The sequence below is a fragment of the Chiloscyllium plagiosum genome, unplaced genomic scaffold, assembly GCF_037043375.1.
Source record: "Chiloscyllium plagiosum isolate Xiang-an unplaced genomic scaffold, Cpla_swu_hap1 HiC_scaffold_10, whole genome shotgun sequence".
NCBI lineage: Eukaryota > Metazoa > Chordata > Chondrichthyes > Orectolobiformes > Hemiscylliidae > Chiloscyllium > Chiloscyllium plagiosum.
In genome coordinates, this window is record NW_028270148.1 from 87,405,808 (window position 1) to 87,429,110 (window position 23,303).

General features: G+C 38.3%; 1 protein-coding gene across 2 annotated transcripts in view; it reads right to left on the reverse strand.

The window, feature by feature from the left end:
- Window positions 1-23,303, reverse strand: part of prkn (parkin RBR E3 ubiquitin protein ligase) — a 1,164,944-nt gene that overhangs the window by 387,017 nt on the left and 754,624 nt on the right. For both annotated transcript variants that reach the window (XM_087991523.1, XM_043696306.2), the window contains exon 7: window positions 16,856-16,992. In XM_087991523.1, coding sequence (XP_087847649.1) covers window positions 16,856-16,992 — 137 coding nt within the window. The remainder of the gene's footprint in view (window positions 1-16,855; window positions 16,993-23,303) is intronic.

The window sequence follows — 23,303 nt, forward strand, 5'->3', positions numbered from 1 at the left end:
TGATCTAATCTGTGTTGGTTCCTCATCTATAATAAGAGAGGAGACAGTAACATGATGGTAATGTCACTGGGCTCCTGTTCTATAGGACCTGCATAACAGGGGTTCAAATCCCATGACAGTAGCTGGTGGAATTTGTTCAATGAATAAAGTGTGGAATTGAAAATTAGTCATTCAAGCCATTTCTTGGTGGTTGGAAAAGTTAATTTGGTTCACAAATTTCTTTTAAGGAAGGAAACCTGCTGCATGTATTTAGTTTGCTCTATACATGATTCCAGACAGACAGTAATGTGGTTGGCTCAAGTTTCTTCTGAAATGATCCAGCAAGACGTTCAGGTCAAAGAGCAACTAGTGATGGGCAACAAATTCTAGCCTTGCCAGCAACGTGCACTCATGAAAGATTAAATTTGTTTTTACCTAAAGATTAAATTAAAACAATCTTCCTCCATTCCAATATCCATCAGAGATCTCTTTGCATCTCTGATGATAGCCTCTTCCATGTTTCCAATATTCTTTGCTCCACCATTGGTATTACTTCAGTTGCCTAGACCCTGGACTATGAAATTACCTCCCTAAATTTCTTCGCTGTAATAATGTGAGGTCAACACTTTTAGGAGCAAACATTAATAAGTTTTATTTAAATATATCTGTTTACAAGGCAAAGTAGGGAAGGATTGCTTGTAAAACCTCACAGAGTCAGGCTCCAGTACCATTTAGTCTGACATCACTTTGACCTAGCTTCATTCACAATGTTCAGTTGCTTTTCTTGGAGTAAAGGTATAATTAATCCTTTACCCTACATCCATCCCTCTGCCTCTCTCTCTGAGCTTAAATCAATCCTTAAAACCAATCTCCATGACAAAGCATTGGATCACCTGTTCTAATATCGTCTTATATGGCTTCGTGTCATTTTGTTTCATAATGCTCCTGTGAAGCCATGCCTTGGGACATTGCACTGCATTAAACATGCTACATAAATGCACGCTGTTGCTGTTGTGCTTTACATTTACTTTGTTAGATCGCATGAAGTCAAAATAGCTAATTATTTTTCAAAGCATATCATTCCAAAGAAGGAGACTTTGGTACCAGTGAGCTTGAAATATGAATGAGATGTTAAAAATCTCTTCATATCTCATGATTCACATTGGGAAGCTACATAGAAGAAGGTCATAAGATGACAGGATAGTCACAGATAAACATGTTGCTAGGTCCTTCCTGACGCATCCAGAAAACCCACAATCCACTCAGTACAATTTTGATCTGTTTATAACTGATTCCAGACTTTTAGCTTCCACCAGTCTCCTGAGGTAAATTCTACATGTAAAATAGCAAAAGGTTTGTACTTACATAGTATTTTTCATGACCACAAAGTGCTTTACAATCAATTAAGTGTTTTATGAGCTCAAGTCACTGTTGTAATGCAGGAATGTTGATAATGTTTTGTGCAAAGAAGGGTTATATCATTCCTAACATTTCTTTTCACCATTTTAAATCCTGCTAGCCACATTTTTTGGCTGTTTGAGTTTCTTGTCATTGTGCTGCAGTAAACAGAGAATATGATTCAAACTTTTCAATGAACTGAAGATCTGCTGTATCGATTGGTCTGGAACTTCTACTGTCATTTGTGTTTGCCCTGTACTTATGCTATTTCATAAATGAATCTTATCTTCTTGGAGGCATTATGATGAGTTCCTTTTCATCAAGCAAGGAAAGTAGAAGTTTGTTCTCTGTTTCTATGACCACTTTTAAATCAATGATATTGTCTGAGAACCTCTTGCAAGCCCATGTGACTAAGTGCGATTTGTATTCTATGATTGAATACTTTATGTCAGACAATATTTGTGAAACACAATAAACCATTCCTTGACATGCATTTGGTTGTTCTTGAAAAAGGACTGCCCAACCGACTAGACAAACGATCTGCTGGAATGTGGTCCACAGTGAGAGGCTATAACTCACTAAGATATCTGGCAAAAATTGTTCTTCCTTGATCCTTTGAAATGTCTGTTCCTAAAATTCATTACAACACCATGCTTAAGATTCTCTAGTAGTTTTCTTGAGGGACTCATGTTTTTCTGCACAAATTTTTCATGCTAACTATTCCAAGGAATTGTTGAAAGATCTTGGACAGAGGTAGAAATTGTAAATTCACTAGTTGGTTTTATCTTTTGTAGGTTTGCCATTTTGCCCTTGTAATCAGAAATATTTTCCTCGGAAAAAAAAGTCATTTTTGAGAATTTGCACTTTTCATTAAGTGCATTAATTTCATTAATTGTCTATGTTTTTCTTGTAGACAATTCAATACCACTCTAATGCTCAGGTCATGTTCTTTATCAGTTCATCATGTGGTATATGGGATCCATATGGTATATTACACATTTGAGGTCTTGTAGAATATTCAATACTGTTCTTTGGAAAGTTTGCTGATATAATATCAAATTACAACTATTAAAACAAATAAAATCCAAATAGAGTAACGATAGTTGTCAGTAAGATTGAATTCTTATCTATAGGATTTGACAGACGCCGCTATTCACATCCAGCTTTGTGAACATGATACATTTGGACAACTGGCATCTACTTCAAGCATCAGACAAATTATACGTTTAGGATGGAGCTATTACAGAGCACCACTCTATCAGCTGAGGAAAAATCTGGTCAACACTTCAAACTGAAGTTGGGCTTGCATCATGAGTGGTGTAGCATCTTTTGTGAGATGAAAAGACATATATATATATATAGAGAGAGAGATATAGCATCTTTTCACAAAGTAATACCATATTCGGTCTTTAGTCTGCCAAAATCAGCAATCAATTTTGCAGTCTTTTCTGAAGTGACTCCTGGATTCATGCTGCTTAACTTCATCCTCTTTCCTGATAACATTTGGGTCTGTAGAAATCTGTTGACATAATTTTTTTAAAATCCTCATTCTATAAAACTTACGGATTTTTTAATATCTGCTTTTTTTGTGCCGGATTGTCACTTGTAGTTTTCCTTTAATTTTTCGTTCATTCCATCTGGGACTGTGCAGATGTAGGCCATGTTGGTTTGCTGTCTGATTAAACAGTTACACCTGCTCCAGTGTCCAGTTTAAAGATGGTGATGAAGAATCTGACAAAGAGCTCTGATGATGAGCCATCTAAACTCGTTACATTAGCTCACTTTCTTTCTATGTATGGATGCTGCCTGACCCGCTGTGATCTCGAGTGTTTTTGTTTTCAGTATACATTCCAGCACCTGCAGTAATTTGCTTCCAAAACTGGTGATATGATAGGATGACATATCTGTGTTCCATAATGTATGATTAAAGTAATTGATCTAACTAAAGACATTTTTCTATTTCTCTTCTGTTGCAATTTGTTTAATTCTTTTTCCTGCAAGAGGCCCCACAATTTCCTCCCTAATCTCCCACAAAGTCCTGGGATCCACTAGATCAGGTCCTGGAGATTTATCCACCTATATATTTTCTTAAGACCTACAGCCCTTCTATAATGTGAACTTTTTCAAAACATCAATATGTGTTGCCCTGAGTTCTCTAGTCTCCATTTCTTTCGCCATAGTAAAAACTAATGCAAAATATTTATTTAACATCTCTCCCATCTCCTAATGTTCAATACAAAGATGACCTCTTTGATTTTTAAGGGACCCTACTCTCTCTTTCTAGTTATTCTGTTGCTCTTAAAGTACTTGTAGAATCTCTCTGGATTATCCTTAACCTTATTTGCCATAGCTATCTTATATCCTTTCTTTGCCTTCCTGATCTCTGTCTTAAAAATGCCCCTACATTCTTTATACTGTTCATGTGTTTATACATATAAATATATAAATTCATATATATATATATATATATATATATATATATCTTATTGTTGACTAAACCTCAATACCTTTATTCATTCAGAAATATTTGTATTATCTATAAATACAGGTGAGGTGCCGAATGACTGAACAATGGCTAATGTTGTGCCTTTGTTTAAGAAGGGATATAAGGTGAAGCCCAGGAACTATAGATCTATGAGCCTGATTTTGGTGGTGGGTAAGTTGTTAGAAGTGATTTTGAAAGATAGGATTTATATGCATTTTCAGAGGAAAGGAATGATTAGGGATAGTCATCATGGTTTTGTGCAAGGAAAATTGTGTCTCACAAACTTGATTGAGTTTTTTGAGGAAGTAACCAAGGAAGTTGATGAGGGCAGAGCATTAGACATTGTTTACTTGGATTTTAGTAAAGCATTTGACAAGGTTCTGCATGGTGGACTAATTCGTAACGTTAGATCACATGGGATTCAGCGTAAGCTTGCCAATTAAATACAAAATTGGTTTAACGACACGAGAGAGAGACTGATGGTAGAGGGCTGTTTTTCAGACTGGGAACCTGTGACCAGCAGTATTCCATATGGATCATGGCTGGGTCCACTTTTGTTTGTCAATTATATAAATGACTTAGATGAGAATACAGGAAGTCCCCGGGTTACGAACACCTGACTTACGAATGTCCCATACTTACGAACTGACCTCTGGCTTCTCATTTTTAAAAATTATTTTTAAAAATCCGACTTATCGACAATGTTTCATCCTAATGAACAGGTGGACTAGTTTGCCCATATCTGTTCCAACTTACACATAAATTTGGCTTACAAATAGCGGAAAACAGAACTCGTTCGTAACCTGGAGACTTCCTGTACAGGAAGCATGGTTGGTAAATTTGTGGATGACACCAAGTTTGATGATACAGTGGACAGTGAAGAAGGTAATCAAAGTTACAAAGAGATCTTGATCAATTGGGTCAATGGGATGAAGAGTGTCAAAAGGAGTTTAATTTGGATTATTGTGAGGTATTACATTTTGGTAAAACAAACAAAAACAAGACTTATACAATTGAAAGTAGGGCCTTGGGCAGTGTGTAGAACAGAGAGACCATGGGTTCATATACATAATTCTTTGAAGTTTCCATATAGATAAAGACAAAAAACCTGCAGATGCAGAAATCCAAAGTCGACAAGCAGGAGGCTGGAAGAACGCAGCAAGCCAAGCAGCATCAGGGGAGAGAGAGATCAATGTTTCAGGTGTAACCTGAAGAAGGACATAACCTGAAGAAAGGTTATACCTGAAATGTTGACTTCTCTACCTTCTGATACTGCCTGGTGGTTAAGAAGGCATTTAGAATGCATGCCTTCATTGCTCAGACCTCTGAATATCGGAGTTGGGACATTATGTTGAGGTTGTGCAGAATGGTAAGACCTCTGCTGGAGTTCTGTGTCCAGGTCTGGTCATCCTGTTATAGGAAGGATATTATTAAGCTGGAGAAGGTTGTGAAGAGATTTACCAGGATGTTGCTGGAAATGGAGGGTTTGTGATGGAAGGACAGGCTGCATAAGCTGAGGCATTTTTCACTGGAGCATAGGAGGTTGAGAGGTGACATAACAGAGCTTTATAAAATCATGAGAGGTATAGATAAGGAGAATGGCAAGTGTCTTTTTTTCCAGTGTGTAGATTTCAAGACTGGGGGCATTTTTCTAAGGTGAGAGGAGAAAGATTTAAAAATGACATGAGAGACAATTTTTTTACACAAAGAGTGGTTTGTGTGTGGAATGAATTCCGGATGAAGTAGTGGATGTGGCTACAGTTACAATGTTTAAAACACATTTAGATAAATACATGAATAGGAAATACTTGGAGGGATATGGGCCAAGTGTAGGTAGGTGGGGCTAGTTTAGGATTATTATCAGCATGAACTGGTTGGACCTAAGGGTCTTTTCTGTGCTGTATGACTTTATGACTAATAACTCTTATGTCTGACAAAGTTTCATCTATAACTTTGAAGATAAAGATATTATGTTGGTAAATCTTTCCAAAAATGGTTAATTTTCTTTTAGTGATAGCGTTCTGCTTTGTTTCAGAACAGTTTGCACTTGTGGGTCTTTTAGGTGCTGTAGTATTGGCAGTGCATTATGGTGTTTGTACTTTTCTTCCAGTTATACCTTTTCCTCTGGTGATTCTTTTACAGTCTTGAGGAACTGTATCATCACTGAAGGTTTAACCAATCCTTGGATAAGCACATGGATGATGATAGGATAGTGTAGGGGGACGAATTGAGAATAGTTCATAGGTTGGCGCAACATCGAGGGCCGAAGGGCCTGTTCTGCACTGTATTGTTCTATGTTCTACGTTTCCTGAAACAAGGATTTCTTCATCTCTTAAAACTGCACGACCTACCTTTGGACCTCTGCTTGTCTCACCATGCAGTAAGTCTGACAGGGGTTCATCATCAATAACTACTGCAATGCAGTTGCATCGTAATTCTGTCTTAAACTTTCCACAATTGCATCCTTCAACTAGCCTGCAAAGATAATTAATAAAAAGTATCTACTGTTCACCTGGGTTTTGGATCTTTCTATAAAATTAGGCCCTTTCTAGAATTTTGTTAGTTCTCAAGTTGACATAATTGTTAAAGGCTTTTTATCAAAGACTCCTTCAAATTGATGTGATATCTCACTGTCTTGCAATACATCGTCTGCTACTGCTCCCATGGAATAAAGTAATGTGTGGACTTGTTCTTGATCAGACTTGCGGTCAAAGTTTGAAGCAATTCCATAACTCAAAGATTTTATCCGTTAAAGTGCCTAGATTATAGTTTAATTTAGTCCTTCCAAGTGTTTCAAACCATTTTTGTCAGGTATATTTAGTTTGTTAGATAGTTTACTTGTTGTTTTAAGTATCCAGTGCTCAGCATTCTCCTCACTGCTCATCCTTATGCTGACTTCTGCTACAAGCCTAAGCATTCCTTAAAAATTCTGTCTACTGGACTAGGTATTCATTTTTAAAGTAATGCAAAACTGTTGAAAACTGCTTTACTTTCCTTTGTTAATATCTCCATTCCCTCATCTGAGAGTATTCAATAAATGCAGCCAGGTTTTAGTTTTGCTTTCCTTTCTAACTCACAGTGTTGACCTTGGATCAGATCTACTGTTGGTTTATATCACCCGGTCCCATACCTAACAAGCATTTATTTATCTCTGTCTTGAAAATTTTAATCAACCCTGGTGCAATGGTCTTATGAGGTAAGAGAGTTCCGTATTTTCACTAAACCTGAAGTAAATATGTGCTTTCTGATTTCATCCTGAAAGGACTAGCAATTAGCTGTGCCTTCTTACCTTTTTCCATGCAAGGAAATAGGTTATCAGTGTCCATTGTAGTAAATCTTTTGCCAGATTGTATACACATGGCTTATATTCCCTAGGGTTATAGAGGTTGAATGGTGATCTACATAAGTTGTTTAAAATGATGGGTAGTTGCAAATGAATCCACAGCACTAAGGGATACAAAAAGATAACTCCTCCAACAATGTATCATCCTCTCAGTGCTGTACTGAATAGCGGCTTAGATTATACACTCAGACATTTGAAGTGGGGCTTGAATCCACAACTTTCTCTCTCATAAGAAAGACTGTTACTCCTGGGTCTCAGGTATTGGCCTCTCTGTTGTTGAATTATTGTTAATATTAATTAAAAACAGTAGAAATTTGAACAACAGTTCCAGAACAAACTTTTCAGCATTTCCTCCACCCTAAAATTACTTCCCTAACAGTAAAACTGCTTTCTAACTTTCAGCCTACTTCACGAATCTATTCAACTCAACCTTAAAATATAATCAATGACCCTGCTTCCGTCATCGAATTCTGTGGCAGAAAATTCAGCAGACCTATGACTCTATGAGAGAAATAAATTCTCCTGACTTGGTCTTAAATGGAAGTCATCATTCCCTCTAAGTAGCTGCTCTCAGGATCTGTGCATGCAAATGGGTGTGCTGACGCTGTTCCCAGCATTCACTTTTGGATTTGTAAACTATTGCCGTGCACAGACCTTGGAACACAGACCTTGGAGGTCTGTCAAAAAGAAATAAATATAAGAGGGAATGTAAATTGGAGGCCTCTTATTTTAAAATATGCCCCCTAATTCTAGTTTTTACCATCAAGGGGAATTCTTTCAAGTATTCTTTTAACAGCCACCCTGGACAAGGGGAGATAGGTTTAGGGCAAGGGGCAGAAAGTTTAGATGGGATGTGAGGAAACATTTTTTCCAGAGGATGGTAGGAATCTGGAAGTCAATGCCTGTAAGGGTGGTAGAGGTGGATACCCTCATAACATTTAAGAAGTATTCAGATGTACGCTTGTTATATGGGCCAAGTGCTGGAAAATGGGATGAAAATAGTTAGTGTTCGTTTCTTTGACAGGCACAGAATTGATGGGTCAAAGGGTTTTTTCTGATTGTATGACCCTGCCAAGACCTCTCAGTGTATTATATGCTTCGACAAGATGATCTCTCATTCTTCAGAAGTCCGATGGTTATGCACCCAAGCTGTCCAAACTTTACTTAGAAGATAGAGACCAAAAGACAGTACTGTACCCTGTGCAATTACAGCAAAACCTCCCCACTTTTATATTCTATTTCCCTCACAATTAACATCAACAGATGATTTTCCCCCACAACCCCACCCTTTGTTACATGTTGAACTTGCAGACTAATGTTGTGTGGTACTTACACCTGGATAGCCAGCTCATTCTATACTGCACAGTTCTGCAATCTCAATCCATTTAAATATTAGGCTTCCTTTAGGAACATAGGGTTGAATTTTCAAAGCCCTTGAACTATGTGGGCAATGGCAAGCCAGTTGGGAAAGTATGGCAAGATTGGAAAAGTGAAACTCTTAATGTTGAGAAAAGAAAGTCTGACTCTGCAATCATTTTTTGAATAATGAGACAAGAATTTTGCTTGTGAGTGGCAAGAAATCTATTTGCCAAGTGAGTATCTAATTTTACCTAATTTCTGTCCATTTTCCAATTCATCTACACGTCAGAGAGGAACTAGATGGTGGCAATTTTGACACCATGGTCAGAGAGAGATACCTATGCGCTACAGCTCATTGTTTGCTCCTCTAGACTTATAACGAGGCCAATAGTCCCCAACATCTTAGGGTACATTCCATGGGTAGCAACCACCTACAATAACTTATTCATGGAGGTTGGCATCAGATGCACACCTGCCTTACCCCAACATCATGGCATGTCTCTGAAATACATAGAAAGAATTCTCCACTTCAATGTTGCCCTTTGGAGTACACTGTCAACTACTGTTAGAACGTTGCTGCAAGGGATTGTGTCATGGATTCAATCAGGGTACTTCGCAGGGTTTATCATTTTCTCTCTTAGTACTCACTCATTTTGAGTATGCTTGAATGCTCACATCATCTCTGCCTTGCCTTGTCCTTTTGCACTTTACTGCCTTATTTAGACTTGAAGGCTCACAATGTTGCATTGCATCAAACAACTGTTTGAAGGCTTTCCAGTGTGTAGTGCTCCCACAACAAACAATGGGAAATACTTTCCAATGCTGGGAAAGAGTAGTATTCCCTTAGATTAGTTCTAAGATGGTATGGTGCTAAGCATAGGTAGCCTTTATGGCTTGACTATTGTAGCTGCAGTTACAATGACAGTCATTTATTTGTTTTTTTTTGTTTTTTCCCTATTTATGCCCTGAAAAGCTTTTGTTTATCATTTCTCTCCCACCCATGTGTACTATGTAAGGCAGTTTCTGGTTGGCAGTGTTTGATCTGGAGCACAGGTCTTTAAATATGGTGCTGAAAATCCTGGAAAGTTCCTACAATGGCGAGTATTTCAGCCATTGCTTAGCACAAGCAGGGTGCTAGGGAGATGTGATGCATACATAATAAAGTTAGCAGCAGAGAATTGCATGAGATTACTTGATAGAACTCATGGAAAGAAACCTTCCATGAAACTCTCCAAATTGACACTTAGCTGTTTTTTAGTGAATTTGGAATGCTCCTCCTTTTCCAAGTCCTAAATGGCTAGCTCCTTATTATGAGACCATATTCTCTGGTTTTTAGAATCCCACACATCCCAACCAGGGAAAACAGGCTTTCTGCATCTACTCTTTCTAGCTCCTTCAGTATTTTTAAAGTTTCAGTGAAATCAGCACTCTTCCCGCTAAAATATTAGGAACATAGGCCCAGTCACCTCAGTCTCTGCTTGTAGGACAGTCCCACTCTTGCTGGAATTATTTTATTCCTGCTATGGAAAATACATCCTTCCTTCAAAAACAGAACCAAAACTGTAGAAGGTGTGAGAATCATGTAAGTTCCATGCAATTGAAACAAACCACCTTTACTCTTGTAGATATTTAGATACTTTCTAATCAACCTTAGGAGGAGGAAGGATGTGAACCCAGGCCTCCTGACTCAGAGGTAGGAATGCTTTCAAAACCCTTTGTGATAAAGATAAACATACCTTTTTCCTACCTCTTGAATTACAAAGATTTCTGGGACGTTACTTGTGTCTTCTACAATGAAGACATTCACAAAATACTTGTCCAATGATTTCCTCACAACTAATTATCCAAAAATTGCATTCTACAGAGGGATAGCACTCACTAAATTCCTGGAGAAGCTCTTATTATCTATTTATGTATTCCTGGCTAGCTTTCTCTCCCACTTCAATGTTTCCCTCCTTATGTTTTTTAGTGATTCTTTGCTGCTGGTTATATTCTGACCAGCCTTCTGACCTGCCACTAATCTTATTTTTCATTTATATCATCTTATAGACTTTTTCTTTCAATTTGATACTACCTTTAACTTCCTCAGTTGGCCACAAATGATGCATCCTTTCCCTAGAGTTTTTTTCTTTCTCATTGCAATGTATCTTTGATGAAGGTTATGAAATGTCTCCTTAAATGTCTGCCACTGTCACACTACGGATTTACTATTTAACCTAATTTTCCAGTTCACTCTAGCCAATTCTATCTCCAAGCTCTTGTAATTGCCTTCATTTAAGTTTAAATCACTAGTCTTTGATGCACCTTTCTTTCTCTATCATAACAACTGTAAAATTCAATCATGTTATGAGAATTACTTCCAGCTCTTCCTTCATTCCCTTATTTTCCTTTTTTGAATTGTATGTCTGATTTAGTACTGTTGAAACCCACCCTGACAAACAGACCATATAATTTCCATGGTTCCCTCCACCCACCCTCACCTCTAACTCCAATACGTCATATCTCATCCTTGTCCTGCCTTCAATTCTAAATATTTGCTGGTTGTTTGGACCAGATTTTTGATTCTTTGTTTCGCTCAGTCTTTTGTCTTGTACTATGATAGGCAACCACTCTCATGGCTTTGCTAATGCTTTTGGTTATAAAACAGATGGCATTGGGATTGAATTTCACAAGTTATCCCAACTCCTATCAGCAAATTCATTAAATAACATGAACAAAATGGGTACACATGATGGTTTTTTACCTATTTGTGCTACTTCTCCAGGAATTACATTCATCACCCACAGAAAAGCCTGTTCAAAAATTCCAGGTACATATCAAGTTAGATTCTGAACTGTTTAGTTGTGGGTTTGGAGTGTACCTCTCTCTAGTCTCCCAAGGGTACTCTGCTGGAGTCTGTGGAACTGCCTACAAGAACACTTTATTAACAACTTGATCCATATACTCATTATCTTCAAACTAAGTTAGAGCCTCTGCTCCCTTTCAGCCCTCTGCTCAGTCATGTGACTCTGACATCATCATAATGTAAGCTTTTGATGTTAATCCCGTTCCATTATATGAACTACATAGCGATTCTCAATCTATTTTATTAAAGTTCCCTATGAAAATAGCTTTGCTGTTTTCACATGTGGACTCTGTGGACCAAAAATTAATTTGGAATGAAAGAAAAGTAAATTTATACAAATAGATCAGTGCGGTGCGTGAATCAGAAGGCAAGGTTACTTGGAAAAACTGCACTTGAGACCAATGTATTTCAGACACTTTTAAATAAAAACCTTCCTTGTGTGTGGCACACCATGTCCTTTAATGATATAAATATTTATGGTCTCCAAGCTCCATATATTTCCCTTTTGCACAAGTTCCAGAAGATGCCTGAGGCAAATGACAACCACCACTAAATCAATTCATCATCCTTTGCTATAGCAATTGCGAAGGCAAATGCAATTAAAATGATTTTTAAAAATATATTGCATGTATAATACAACACAATTTCTTAGTCATGAATTTTAGATTTCTCCCTAATAAATCTAGATGACTGATGTCGCAAGCTGTTAATACCCTTATGTGTCAATGCATCAAGGATTTGGGACAGTTTGACAAGTTGCAACTAATGCAGGCAATAAAAGTAACCCAGAATTAAACCCCTTACATACAACTGAAACAAACTCTTAAAATAATTCACAAATGACTGTAACATGTAATCCATTCTTGGGTTCAGATGATTAAAGATCATCCATATTTGGTTTTGTAAAATTTCACACGTTCTTGACACACCTTGATAAACTTTGATCATTTTTATTTATTTTGATTTTTTATCTCACAGAACGTAATGACAAACTAATTAGAATGCACACAGTCTTCATTATGATAAGGATCTTGGGAGTCAAGTATGCTACATACCATTCGTTGCACAGCATAATAATATCCAAAGCCAATGGATATCAGCCTTATCAAAAAGTTCTTATATAAATGGGAAGTGAAAAATAATTTAGGAGAGATGAATCCTGTAATTCTTATAGTACATGATTGGCCTATGATAAGTGTCAAGCAGCAACTAGCTTTGACCATATGATTAACTGTGTAGTCATACTGCAACGAAGAATCAAGACCAATCCAAACAAAGTGATGATGAGAAGCTATTACCAGTAAATGAAGGTTAGAATTCTTTAGGGAAGAGAAACAATCTTGCAATCTATATAACAATGACCCATGGGACATAATTTACATTCCACTAATTGGCTTACAAGATGATCCATAAGTGATAAAGTCACATTCAAAATTGGAGGTCTTTATGACACACCTTGTTTCCATTGCATACTAACAAATAATGAACAAATGGAACTGAAAAAGTTGTGAAAGGAATGCAGAATATAAGCACATTAAAATTCTATCACTCCCAAAATGACTGCATTTTCAAAGTTATTGCAGATCAATGAATCAGCATCACTTCTCACTGTATCTCACCACATGCAACAACAATAGATCAATCAATCAACATTGTAGTCCTTTGCCTTCACCCTACGAACATAGTGTCTGGGCAGGAGTATGGAATTCGTGATTTTACCTTTTATGTTTTAGTTTGAGTTACAACTGGGTTGCTTGCTGTGTTTTATATTACATAATATTTACAGATAAGCACAAGCCATCCGACAGGTAAATGCAAACATTCTACTCCATGTAAGCTTCATCCCACCTTAATTCATCTTACCCTATCAATACAGAACAACCTTGATTATCCAAATGAGACATGCAGGGAATATTTTGTTTCAGATAATTGATTGTTCGGATAACTGATTGTTCGGATAATGGATAACATTTTTACAGGACTTTGAGATCTTGTTCGGATAATCCGAAATTTGGATAATTGATGTTGTTCTGTTTATGTTTATTTCTTTCTCCTTTGTGTACTTATGTAGCTCCAAGCCTACTTCAAAAACACCATGTGGTAGAAAGTTTCACATTCTAATTGATTTCTATGTGAAGACATTTCTTCTGAATTCAATACTAAATTTATTAGTGACTATCTCATATTTATAGTCTCCAGTTTTGGACTTGTCAATCAGTGGAACCATGAGCTGAAACAGGCATGATGGAACGACTGGAGTGGAGTTGGAGGGTGGCAAGAGAATCAGTTGGGAGTACATCAATTGAATTTTTGACATTAAGAAAGCTGTCCCCAATTAAATTGGAGATGGGAAGGACACAATGCAGGAATTCCACTTGCTGGCAGCAGGAATTGGGTTCATTTATGAATCAGGCAAAGCCAAATATCTCTGAACCCACTTAGATTTAGTGGAGTTTTAGGAACTCAAATTGTTCTCCTGTGGCTTCTCTTGTACTGGCTCAGTGCCTTGCACACAGGGTGTTCTGTGACAGGCAATGTCTACTGCTATCATCCTTCTACAACTTCTATAGATCCTCTAAATTTTTTCTGCAATTGGAAACCAGAACTGAGAGTGTTTGTACTGTGAACATGTTCTTCACTGTACTTGAAATTTTGTTCTAGTTATTAAACTGTGATGTGGGGCTGAAATTTTGTTTGGACAGGAAGGTACATTTGTGTCTACAAATAGCCACACAGTTATTTTTGCAGGAAATCTAATTTTCTTTCACATTCTTAATTACAGAAGATTTTCTGGCCTTCTTATGAGTTAGGAATGTCTAGTGTATAAAATACATACCAACTTCTCCTAAGGTCAGATTACCAGGGAATGAAAAAGGAATTTCCTTCCCCACATTATTTTTGTCTGACGGTGTTGGATTTTGGAAGCCCATGAAAATCTTGCCAGTTTTGAGAGTATGTGAAGAAAATGGAAACCCAACCGTGGAGTCTAGAGTCTAATGAAAGATAAGTATAAGGTTTAGGGTGTAGGTTTGCTCGCTGAGCTGTAGGTTTGATATCCAGGCGTTTCATTACCTGGCTAGGTAACATCATCAGTGGCGACCTCCAAGTGAAGCGAAGCTGTTGTCTCCTGCTTTCTATTTATATCTTTCTCCTGGATGGGGTTCCTGGGCTTTGTGGTGATGTCATTTCCTGTTTGTTTTCTGAGGGGTTAATAGATGGCATCTAGATCTATATGCTTGTTTATGGCATTGTGGTTGGCGTGCCAGGCCTCTAGGAATTCTCTGGCATGTCTTTGCTTAGCCTGTCCCAGGATAGATGTGTTGTCCCAGTCGAAATGGTGATTTTTTTCATCCGTGTGTAGGGCTATGAGGGAGAGGGGGTCATGTTTTTTTGTGGCTAGCTGGTGTTCGTGTATGCTGGTGACTAACTTTCTTCCTGTTTGTCCACAAACACTACGTAGGACAAACAGGAAGAACGTTAGTCACCAGGATACATGAACACCATCTAGCCACAAAAAAGACACGACCCCTTCTCCCTCATAGCCCTACACACGGATGAAAAAAACCACCATTTCGATTGGGACAACACATCTATCCTGGGGCAGGCTAAGCAAAGACATGCCAGAGAATTCCTCGAGGCCTGGCACTCCAACCACAACGCCATAAACAAGCACATAGATCTAGATGCCATCTATCAACCCCTCAGAAAACGAACAGGAAATGACATCACCACAAACCCCAGGAACCCCATCCAGGAGAAAGATATAAATAGAAAGCAGGAGACAACAGCTTCGCTTCACTTGGAGGTCGCCACTGATGATGTTACCTAGCCAGGTAATGAAACGTCAGGATATCAAACTTACAGCTCAGCGAGCAAACCTACACCCTAAACCTCAACCTGAGCTACAAACCTTCACAAACCTTGCGAATAAGTATAAAGTATTTTCACAGCTTCAAATATCATGATTAGGTGTGGTGTTACAAAGTAGGTATGTTTTTAATGCAGCAACATAAAGAGATTTGTCCTTACTGGTATCGAACAGCCTTGTGTATTTGTTCACACGCATGACAGTGCTTTTCCAGTGAAGAAAACACATGTCCTGTCAACTACGCAATCATATTTTCTACCTCAATTTAAATAGGTCTGGTTGATTAAGTAAACTGTTTTTGACACTTGAGAGGTTATCTGAACTTGAAAAACATTTAACCATCTGTACATTGATTGATGGGGCACTCTTCTTTGAAATTGAAATGAGCATCTCCTGTACTTTTCTTTTCAGAGAGCCAGTAGATAGCTGTAGCTGTTATCAATGATTGACTAAGTTTTAAGTGCTTCCATACTCTTCAGGCAATTTAATATAGCTTGAAATTGATCTGTGAACCAGACATGCACGTAAAAATACAAAAATGGTGTGTGAAGTGACATGTTGGTCATGTGTACAGTTTCTAAGCAGCAAAAGTATGCAGGGGCTATCCCAGAGGCCAGAAGAAGATTTAATCTATCATGTCTATTAGACATGAAGTGAAGGAACAGTGCCTCCAGAATAGCTGTCCTCAAGTGCTTATTTTTTAACCAGGATGTAAAAAGAAATTAATGCTGAAGCAAAAAAGTTTGAAATAAATCAAGCATATAAATAAATCAAACTCTGATAGTTTGACTTTGATTAGCTATTCTAACCATCTTCTCTCACCTTATAACAATTAAGTAAAATTAAATAGAAATGTTAAAAATTAATACAGCAGCAAACATAGAAAGTATATAAATGTGGCTAGCATGCAACAAATGTAAAACACAGAAACATGCTATTTTGCTGCAGTACTGTGTCTATATTCCACAAAAGGCTCTTGAAGCTCTATTTACTTAATTTCACCCTATCAACATAACGTTCTACTCCTTCCTCCCTTGCCGTTTGTGTAGCTTTCATCAAATGCATCTATATTATTCATCTCAACGATTTGGTAACAAGTTTGCCTTCTCATTCTTTCTCAGAGGAGCACATTCCTAGCTATGTGAGTTGTTCAATACTGTGTGTGAGCAGGTTCTAAACTGATATACCTCTGAATTATCTATCATTTATTTAGGATAGAACTGGAAACAGTGGTGCTTAAGAATTGAATTCTACAAGCAAGAAATTGTGGGTTGGAGTGGTGGTTGTAATGTAAAAAGAAAGGCATGCACATAAACATAAATATTTCTCAAGATAGAACAATTTTAATCTTGCTTGACTGATGAATAACTCCATCATATTCTTTTTAGAATATAAATTCTCTCTTCTCTCTCATGTTAATATTTGCAGTCAAATTATTAAACTGCGCTTTTTTATTTAATTGTAGAGTAATAAAGGTTTTAAAATAGAGTTGGGGAGAAATCTGCTTTCATTTTTTTGTCATTTTAGTCAATATAATACTCTCATATGGCAAAACGTCTGTACAGTAATAGCACTTACCCACACAGGGGAGGGAATATCCAAGTTCTGGGTCATGGATAAATTGCCGGTCATTCAGCCGTGTCACGCAATATCGATGGAAACAATCCAAGCATATGACATGTCGATCCACACAAGGAAATATCAACACTGGATCACTAAACAGGGCAAGAAAAGACACAATTGTTATACAAGTTAATTTTTAAGAAAGAATTAATGTTAAAGTTGCATTGGCTCCACCCAACCATATTGGGACTTAGTGATACATGCAACTTTTCTAGAAGTCAGTAGCATAAATGTACAAGACAGAAAGAGAAAGGGCAAGTCTAGGATAATGCATACATACCAGCGCAAAACACCAACTGTCCAATAATTATAATTATAAACAAAAATCTCTCCAAAAGGACCTGTTAGCTGTGTTCTAACAGACATTAGGCTGCTCCAGTTCCTTGAAATCTCTGTTAGAGATACTGATACCAAACTCATTAACTCAATATTAAGGCTTCTAATGAGGCTAACGGGCCGTTAATTGGAAGTGAGCAGATTCTCTGATTTCCCCCACCATAACCCCCAAGTCATAATTTTGAAAATCATAGACTGTCCTTGGAGATGTAAGAGGCTGGGGTTGCTCCAGGATTGCAATTATTAGATCACGAAACATTGATTCCTGACCCCATGGCACTGGAAAATTCAGTCTGTGCTTACCAGTTAGGTTTGCAGGAAAGCAATTAGGAACGGTAACTTCAGGAACTTTTCCCTCCTTGATCTAATGTGCAGAGGAGTTATACTTTCTGCAATGAATGTTCTCTGACCTAGTGCTGCTAACCCAGTAATCAGGGAATGACTCCAATATTTAGAAAATTTTTTATTTTTTTAACCCTTTGTCCAAAACTACATAAGACATTCTAAACATCTTCTGCCCAAGCAAGTAAAAGAGATGCAAAGTAATATAATAATTATTTATTTATACATAAATAATACTTATATATGCACTACATTATTTCAAAAGAGAACCTTAATACACATTGTGCATAAACTACCTTATTCTTAATGTCCCAATTATTCATCTACTCACACATTTGTCAGCTCTGTTAGTAATAGGAAATTATGAAGGAAGAGGAAGAATTTACATATATACAGTAACTAATTAGGACCTCAAGAAATCTTAGGGCATTTTACAGCCATTATAATACATACAAAGTGTTTTCACTATCATCATGTCAGAAATGCAGAACACTATCAAAGAATTAGGTTCAATTTTGCAACGACGCCTTAAGCTAAACTACTCAACAATGTTACACTACTGACTGCTGTCATGATTGTTGACATCAACATGTCAATTATGTTTTTGTTACCATCAGACTTGGCTATTCCAGTAATCTCTTGTCCAACTATTCCTATGAAATGAATGTAATGTCCCTCGACTGGGCACTTAGTACCTGTCAATGAAAAAAAGTAGCCATATCCCACCTTCACCATCCCCACCCCACATTTTTTTATTCATTCACAGGATGAGGGCATCATGGTTCAGGTCAATATTTACTGCCCACTGTAACTGCCCAAAGGACAGTCAAGAGTCAACCACATTGCTGTGGATCTGGAGTATGTGCAGCATGACTGCAGACAAATTAATCAGGATTTAGGAGATTCATCATCACCCATCGGTTTCTAAGTATACTTGGGAAGACTTCCTAACATCGGAAATCCCACACAGGCACTCTTACATCTGATGATGGCTCCACCAACATGTGCGCCATTAAATCCAGCCAGGAATCTTTTCCAGCAGTATAAGGAAGAAACCACTTATGGTTTCATGAGCCTATTGCCTTAAATGAAAGGTAGAGAGCTGGTGGAAGCCATCCACACAATTCCCAACATAGAAATGTAGAAGTGGCAATACTCGCAATGGGTGGGGTTTCAGCTTACCTGGGAATTAGAGTTGACAAATGTGGAGCCCAAAGTATCTGGTGACCCAATTAATTATGAATGACCTAGATAATATGATTTGGCTTTGAAAGTGATTTCAATATGATCATTTTCCTTACAGTAAATTGCACCACTGTTACCTCAATGCCAATCTTTCATCTCTAACAGAGTCTCCACATGTATAATTTCAACTTAGCGGAGGTTGCTCTGATAACTCTTCAGAAAGGCTAACTTCTTCTGAAGATGCATTGCCACATCACATTTAGAAAGTGAGAGTGTTTTAAAAGTAGTACAGTGAGAATTCAGGACTCTGAATTTCTCTAAGGGTGAAGGGCAAGGGCAACAAGTTCAGAGAATCCTGGATGTCACGACACATCGAGAGTTGATAAAGAAAAATAAAGAAGTATATGTCAAGTACAGCATATAAAAACAGGGAAGGTCCTTCAAAGTGTATTGAGTATAGAGGATTGCTTAAAAAAGAAATTATGAAGAAAAAAAGGGGGCATGAAATAGCTTTGGTGTCTAGGATTAAGAAAAACCTCAAAGCATTTTATAAATACATTAAGAGTAAGAGGATTACCAGAGAAAGAGTGGGGCCTAAAAGCTCAATCTGAGTGTGGGGCCGGATGAGGTATTAGACAAATACTTATCATCTATACTCACAGAAGAGAAGACACTGTACCTTGGGATTTCAGTTGGGATGGTTAGAATATGTTAAAATTAATAAGGAGGAGGCATTAGATATTTTAGCAGGGATAAAGGTCCATTGGTAAATTGGGCAGAGCAATGGCAGATGAAATTTAATCCTGATAAGTGTGAGGTGGGAGGTCTAGTAATGGAATGGTATGTCCAATGAGTGGTAAGTTCCTAGTTAGTACTTAGGCACCAAAGGGACTTTGGCATACAAGTCCATAGATCCTTGAAGGTGTCGGCAGATGTAGAGAGGGTGGCAAAAAGACATACAGGATGCTTGCCTTATTAGTGGGGGTGGAGAATATAGGAATAAGGAAATCTTGTTGCAACTTTATAAAGCATTGGCTAGGCCACAGGTAGAATTTTGCAGTTCTGGTCACCACACTTTTAGAAGGATATGATTGCACTAGAAAGGGTGCAGAGAAGATTCACTAGGATGTTGCTTGGGATGAAAAGTCTAGTTATAAGGAGAGATTAGATGGGTTGGGTTGGTTTTCCTTGGAGCAGAGGAGGCTATTGGAAGATCTGATTGAGGTATACAAAATGGGCGGCACGGTGGCACAGTGGTTAGCACTGCTGCCTCACAGCACCTGAGACCCGGGTTCAATTCCCGCCACAGGCGACTGACTGTGTGGAGTTTGCACGTTCTCCCCGTGTCTGCGTGGGTTTCCTCCGGCTGCTCCGGTTTCCTCCCACAGTCCAAAAGATGTGCAGGGTCAGGTGAATTGGCCAAGCTAAATTGCCCGTAGTGTTAGGTAAGGGGTAAATGTAGGGGTATGGGTGGGTTTCGCTTCGGCGGGTCGGTGTGGACTTGTTGGGCCGAAGGGCCTGTTTCCACACTGTAATGTAATGTAATCTAATCTAATCTAAAAAAAAAATGATGAGAGGAATAGACAGGGTAGATCATGTGAATTTTTCTCCCTGGCAGGTATATCTAAGATCAGAGGACACACGTTTCAGGTGAAGATGAAGTGGTTTAGAGGAGATCTGAGAAAAACATTTTTCACACGGGGGTAGTAGAAATATGGAACTTAAAATGTCAGGGTACACAGTAGGCTATGGACAAAGTGCAGGTAAGTGGGATGAGTGTAGTTTGGTATTTGTTGGTCGGCATACACATGGTGGGCTAAAGGGTTTGTTTCTATGCACTTTAGTGGGACCATATAGACAGAACATTGGGCTAATACAGTGGAAATAGTGGAAGAGTAAATAGTGGAAAGGCCACACTGAAGAATGCAGTCCTCTCCAAGCTCCATCCAGCTGGACATAGGTACTGTGACTCAAAGGACTTTGAAAAGAAGAAGGATTGAGTAGCAGTGGAGAATGTGCAACACAGCGACCGGCCTTCCAAGCACGGTAATCAAACTTGCAGAGAGAATGAAGAGTTCCACTTCAAGCATGCGCAGATTGATGTCATAAAGCATTATAATGATGTGGTCTGACATGAACAGAGCAATCGACACACATATATGCACCTCCACCTGCCTCTCAGGCTCCTTCAGTACTTGGGTGCAAGAAAGCTGTGGCCAGTGCAAAGCGTGGCACCTGTAGCTGACAAGTATTATTAATGGCGAGAAGTGACCCAAAGCTGCTTGTGATAAATTGCAAATGTTTAGCCTAAGTAATTCTTCCCATAAGCTGAACCAAAAGTAAAACATCAGTTAACAGAAAAGGCTGAAATGTGGGTAAAGCTTGATTTCCTTTTCTACTTGCAAAACATATACATTTTCCTTCATCTGTAATTACAATGTTCTGCAAAACTAAACAGAGGGATTCCAAGAAACACACAATTAACAAAAAAGCAAACTTTGTCCAGCAACCCAATATTGTCAAACTGATGAGGCATAGAATGCTGGAATTCTTTTCCTTGAATAAAACATATTTATCTAAATTTAAAAATAGGAAAACAAATTATTAAATAAGGAAAAGAACTAAGTGCTAAATGTGTTTTTTAAATATCACTTATCATATGCTACATTCATAGAATCACAGAATCATAAAAAGTTACAATATTGAAGGATGGCATTTGACCCAATGAGATCATGCTAGCCAACAAGGAGCTATTCAGTCTGACCCTTCAGTCCAACTCATCCATACTGGCCAGATATCATAAATTAATCTGCCATCATTTGGCCCATATCCCTCTGAATTCTTCTTATTCATATGCCCATCTAGATGCCTTTTAAATGTTGTAGTTGTACCAGCCTCCACCATTTCCTCTGGCAGCTCATTCCAAACACGCACCACACTCTGCGTGAAAAAGTTGGTTCTTAGGTCCCTTTTAAATCTTTCCCCTCTCATCCTAAACCTATGCCCTCTAGTTCTGGAATCCCCCAACCCAGGGAAAATACCTTGTCTATTTATCCTATTCATGCCCCTCATGGTTTTATAAACCTCTATAAGGTCACCCCTCAGCTTTCGACGCTCCAGAGAAAACAGCCTCAGCCTATTCAGTCTCTCCTTATAGCTTAAACTCTCCAACTCTGGCAACATCCTTGTAAATCTTTTATAAAACCTTTCAAGTTTCACAACATCCTTCCTACAGGAGGGAGAGCAGAATTGCACGCAATATTCCAAACGTTGCCTAACCAATGACCTATAAAGCCAAAACATGACCTCCCAACTCCTATACTCCATGCTCTGACCAATAATTCAAGTGCATATCCATATCCATGTTTTGAAAATAACATTATGAGGGCTTGTGTGTCTACTAGTGTCTTAGGCAGAGAGGTCCAGATCCCCACCACCCTTTCAATTCAAAACTGCTCCCTTGACTTGAATCTAAATCATCTACCTGCCTTACTGTAAATCTATGTTAGCTGGTTAAGGAACCCTCAACCCAAGAGAAGTGGGCCTGCCTATCCATTCTAGCCAGATTCTTCATAATGTTTACACAATTCAATTAGATCTCCCCTCAGCTGCCTCTGTTCCAAATTAAGCAACCCTTGTCTATCCGATAACTCAATGATTATTACCGTACGGTAATACCCATGTAAATCTCCTTCAACCCTCTCAAACACAATTACAATACAGGACTTTGCGATGAGACAGTGAAAAAATGGGAGTATAATTCCAAGTCAGGAAGCTGTGTAGCTTGGAGGTGATGGTGATGGTGTTTTCATGTGCTTCCTGACTTTGCCTTTCAAGGTGGAAGTCTATGAATTTGGCAAGTGTTGTCAAAATAGACTTGATGAGTTGCTTCAATGCACCATGTGGAATGTGTATACCACTGCCAATGTGTGCTCAGTTGGAAGGGAATGAAGGTGAGGTGTCCATTTGTCAAACGTTCTGTGTGTTGTCAGAGCTTTGTCATTCATACTTAAGCTTTCTGGATGTTGAATAGGCTTTTTGACTCTTCACTGAGGTGAGTTACTCACCACAGAATTTCCAGCCTCTAATTGCTCTTGATTTAGTGAATGATAAAGCTCAAGGAGTTTAACCAAGATTGTTCACCAGGCTTGATGGTAATGGAAGGTTAAGTGATATGCAAGGCCAAGATATTACAGATGGTGGGTTGAATATAATTCTGTTGCTTCCTATAGCTCACAATTCCTCATGATTCCCTAATTTCAAGTTGCTGGATCTGATCTGAATTTGTTCCATGCAACATTGTTAAACTGCCACACTATGTTATGGAAGATGTCCTCAATGTGATGACAGGACATTTCCAGAAGAGCTCAATGGTGGTCTACCTCCAACAAATGTCATCGATACGTAGATCGGTGAGACCAAGTAGACTAAACATTCAGTCCCATCCACCTTATCTTAGAGCTCTTCTGGCATAGAGGTAATGACCCTTCCTCTGAGCTAGAAGACCTGTGTTCAAGTCCTCCTTGCATGTCGTGTCATA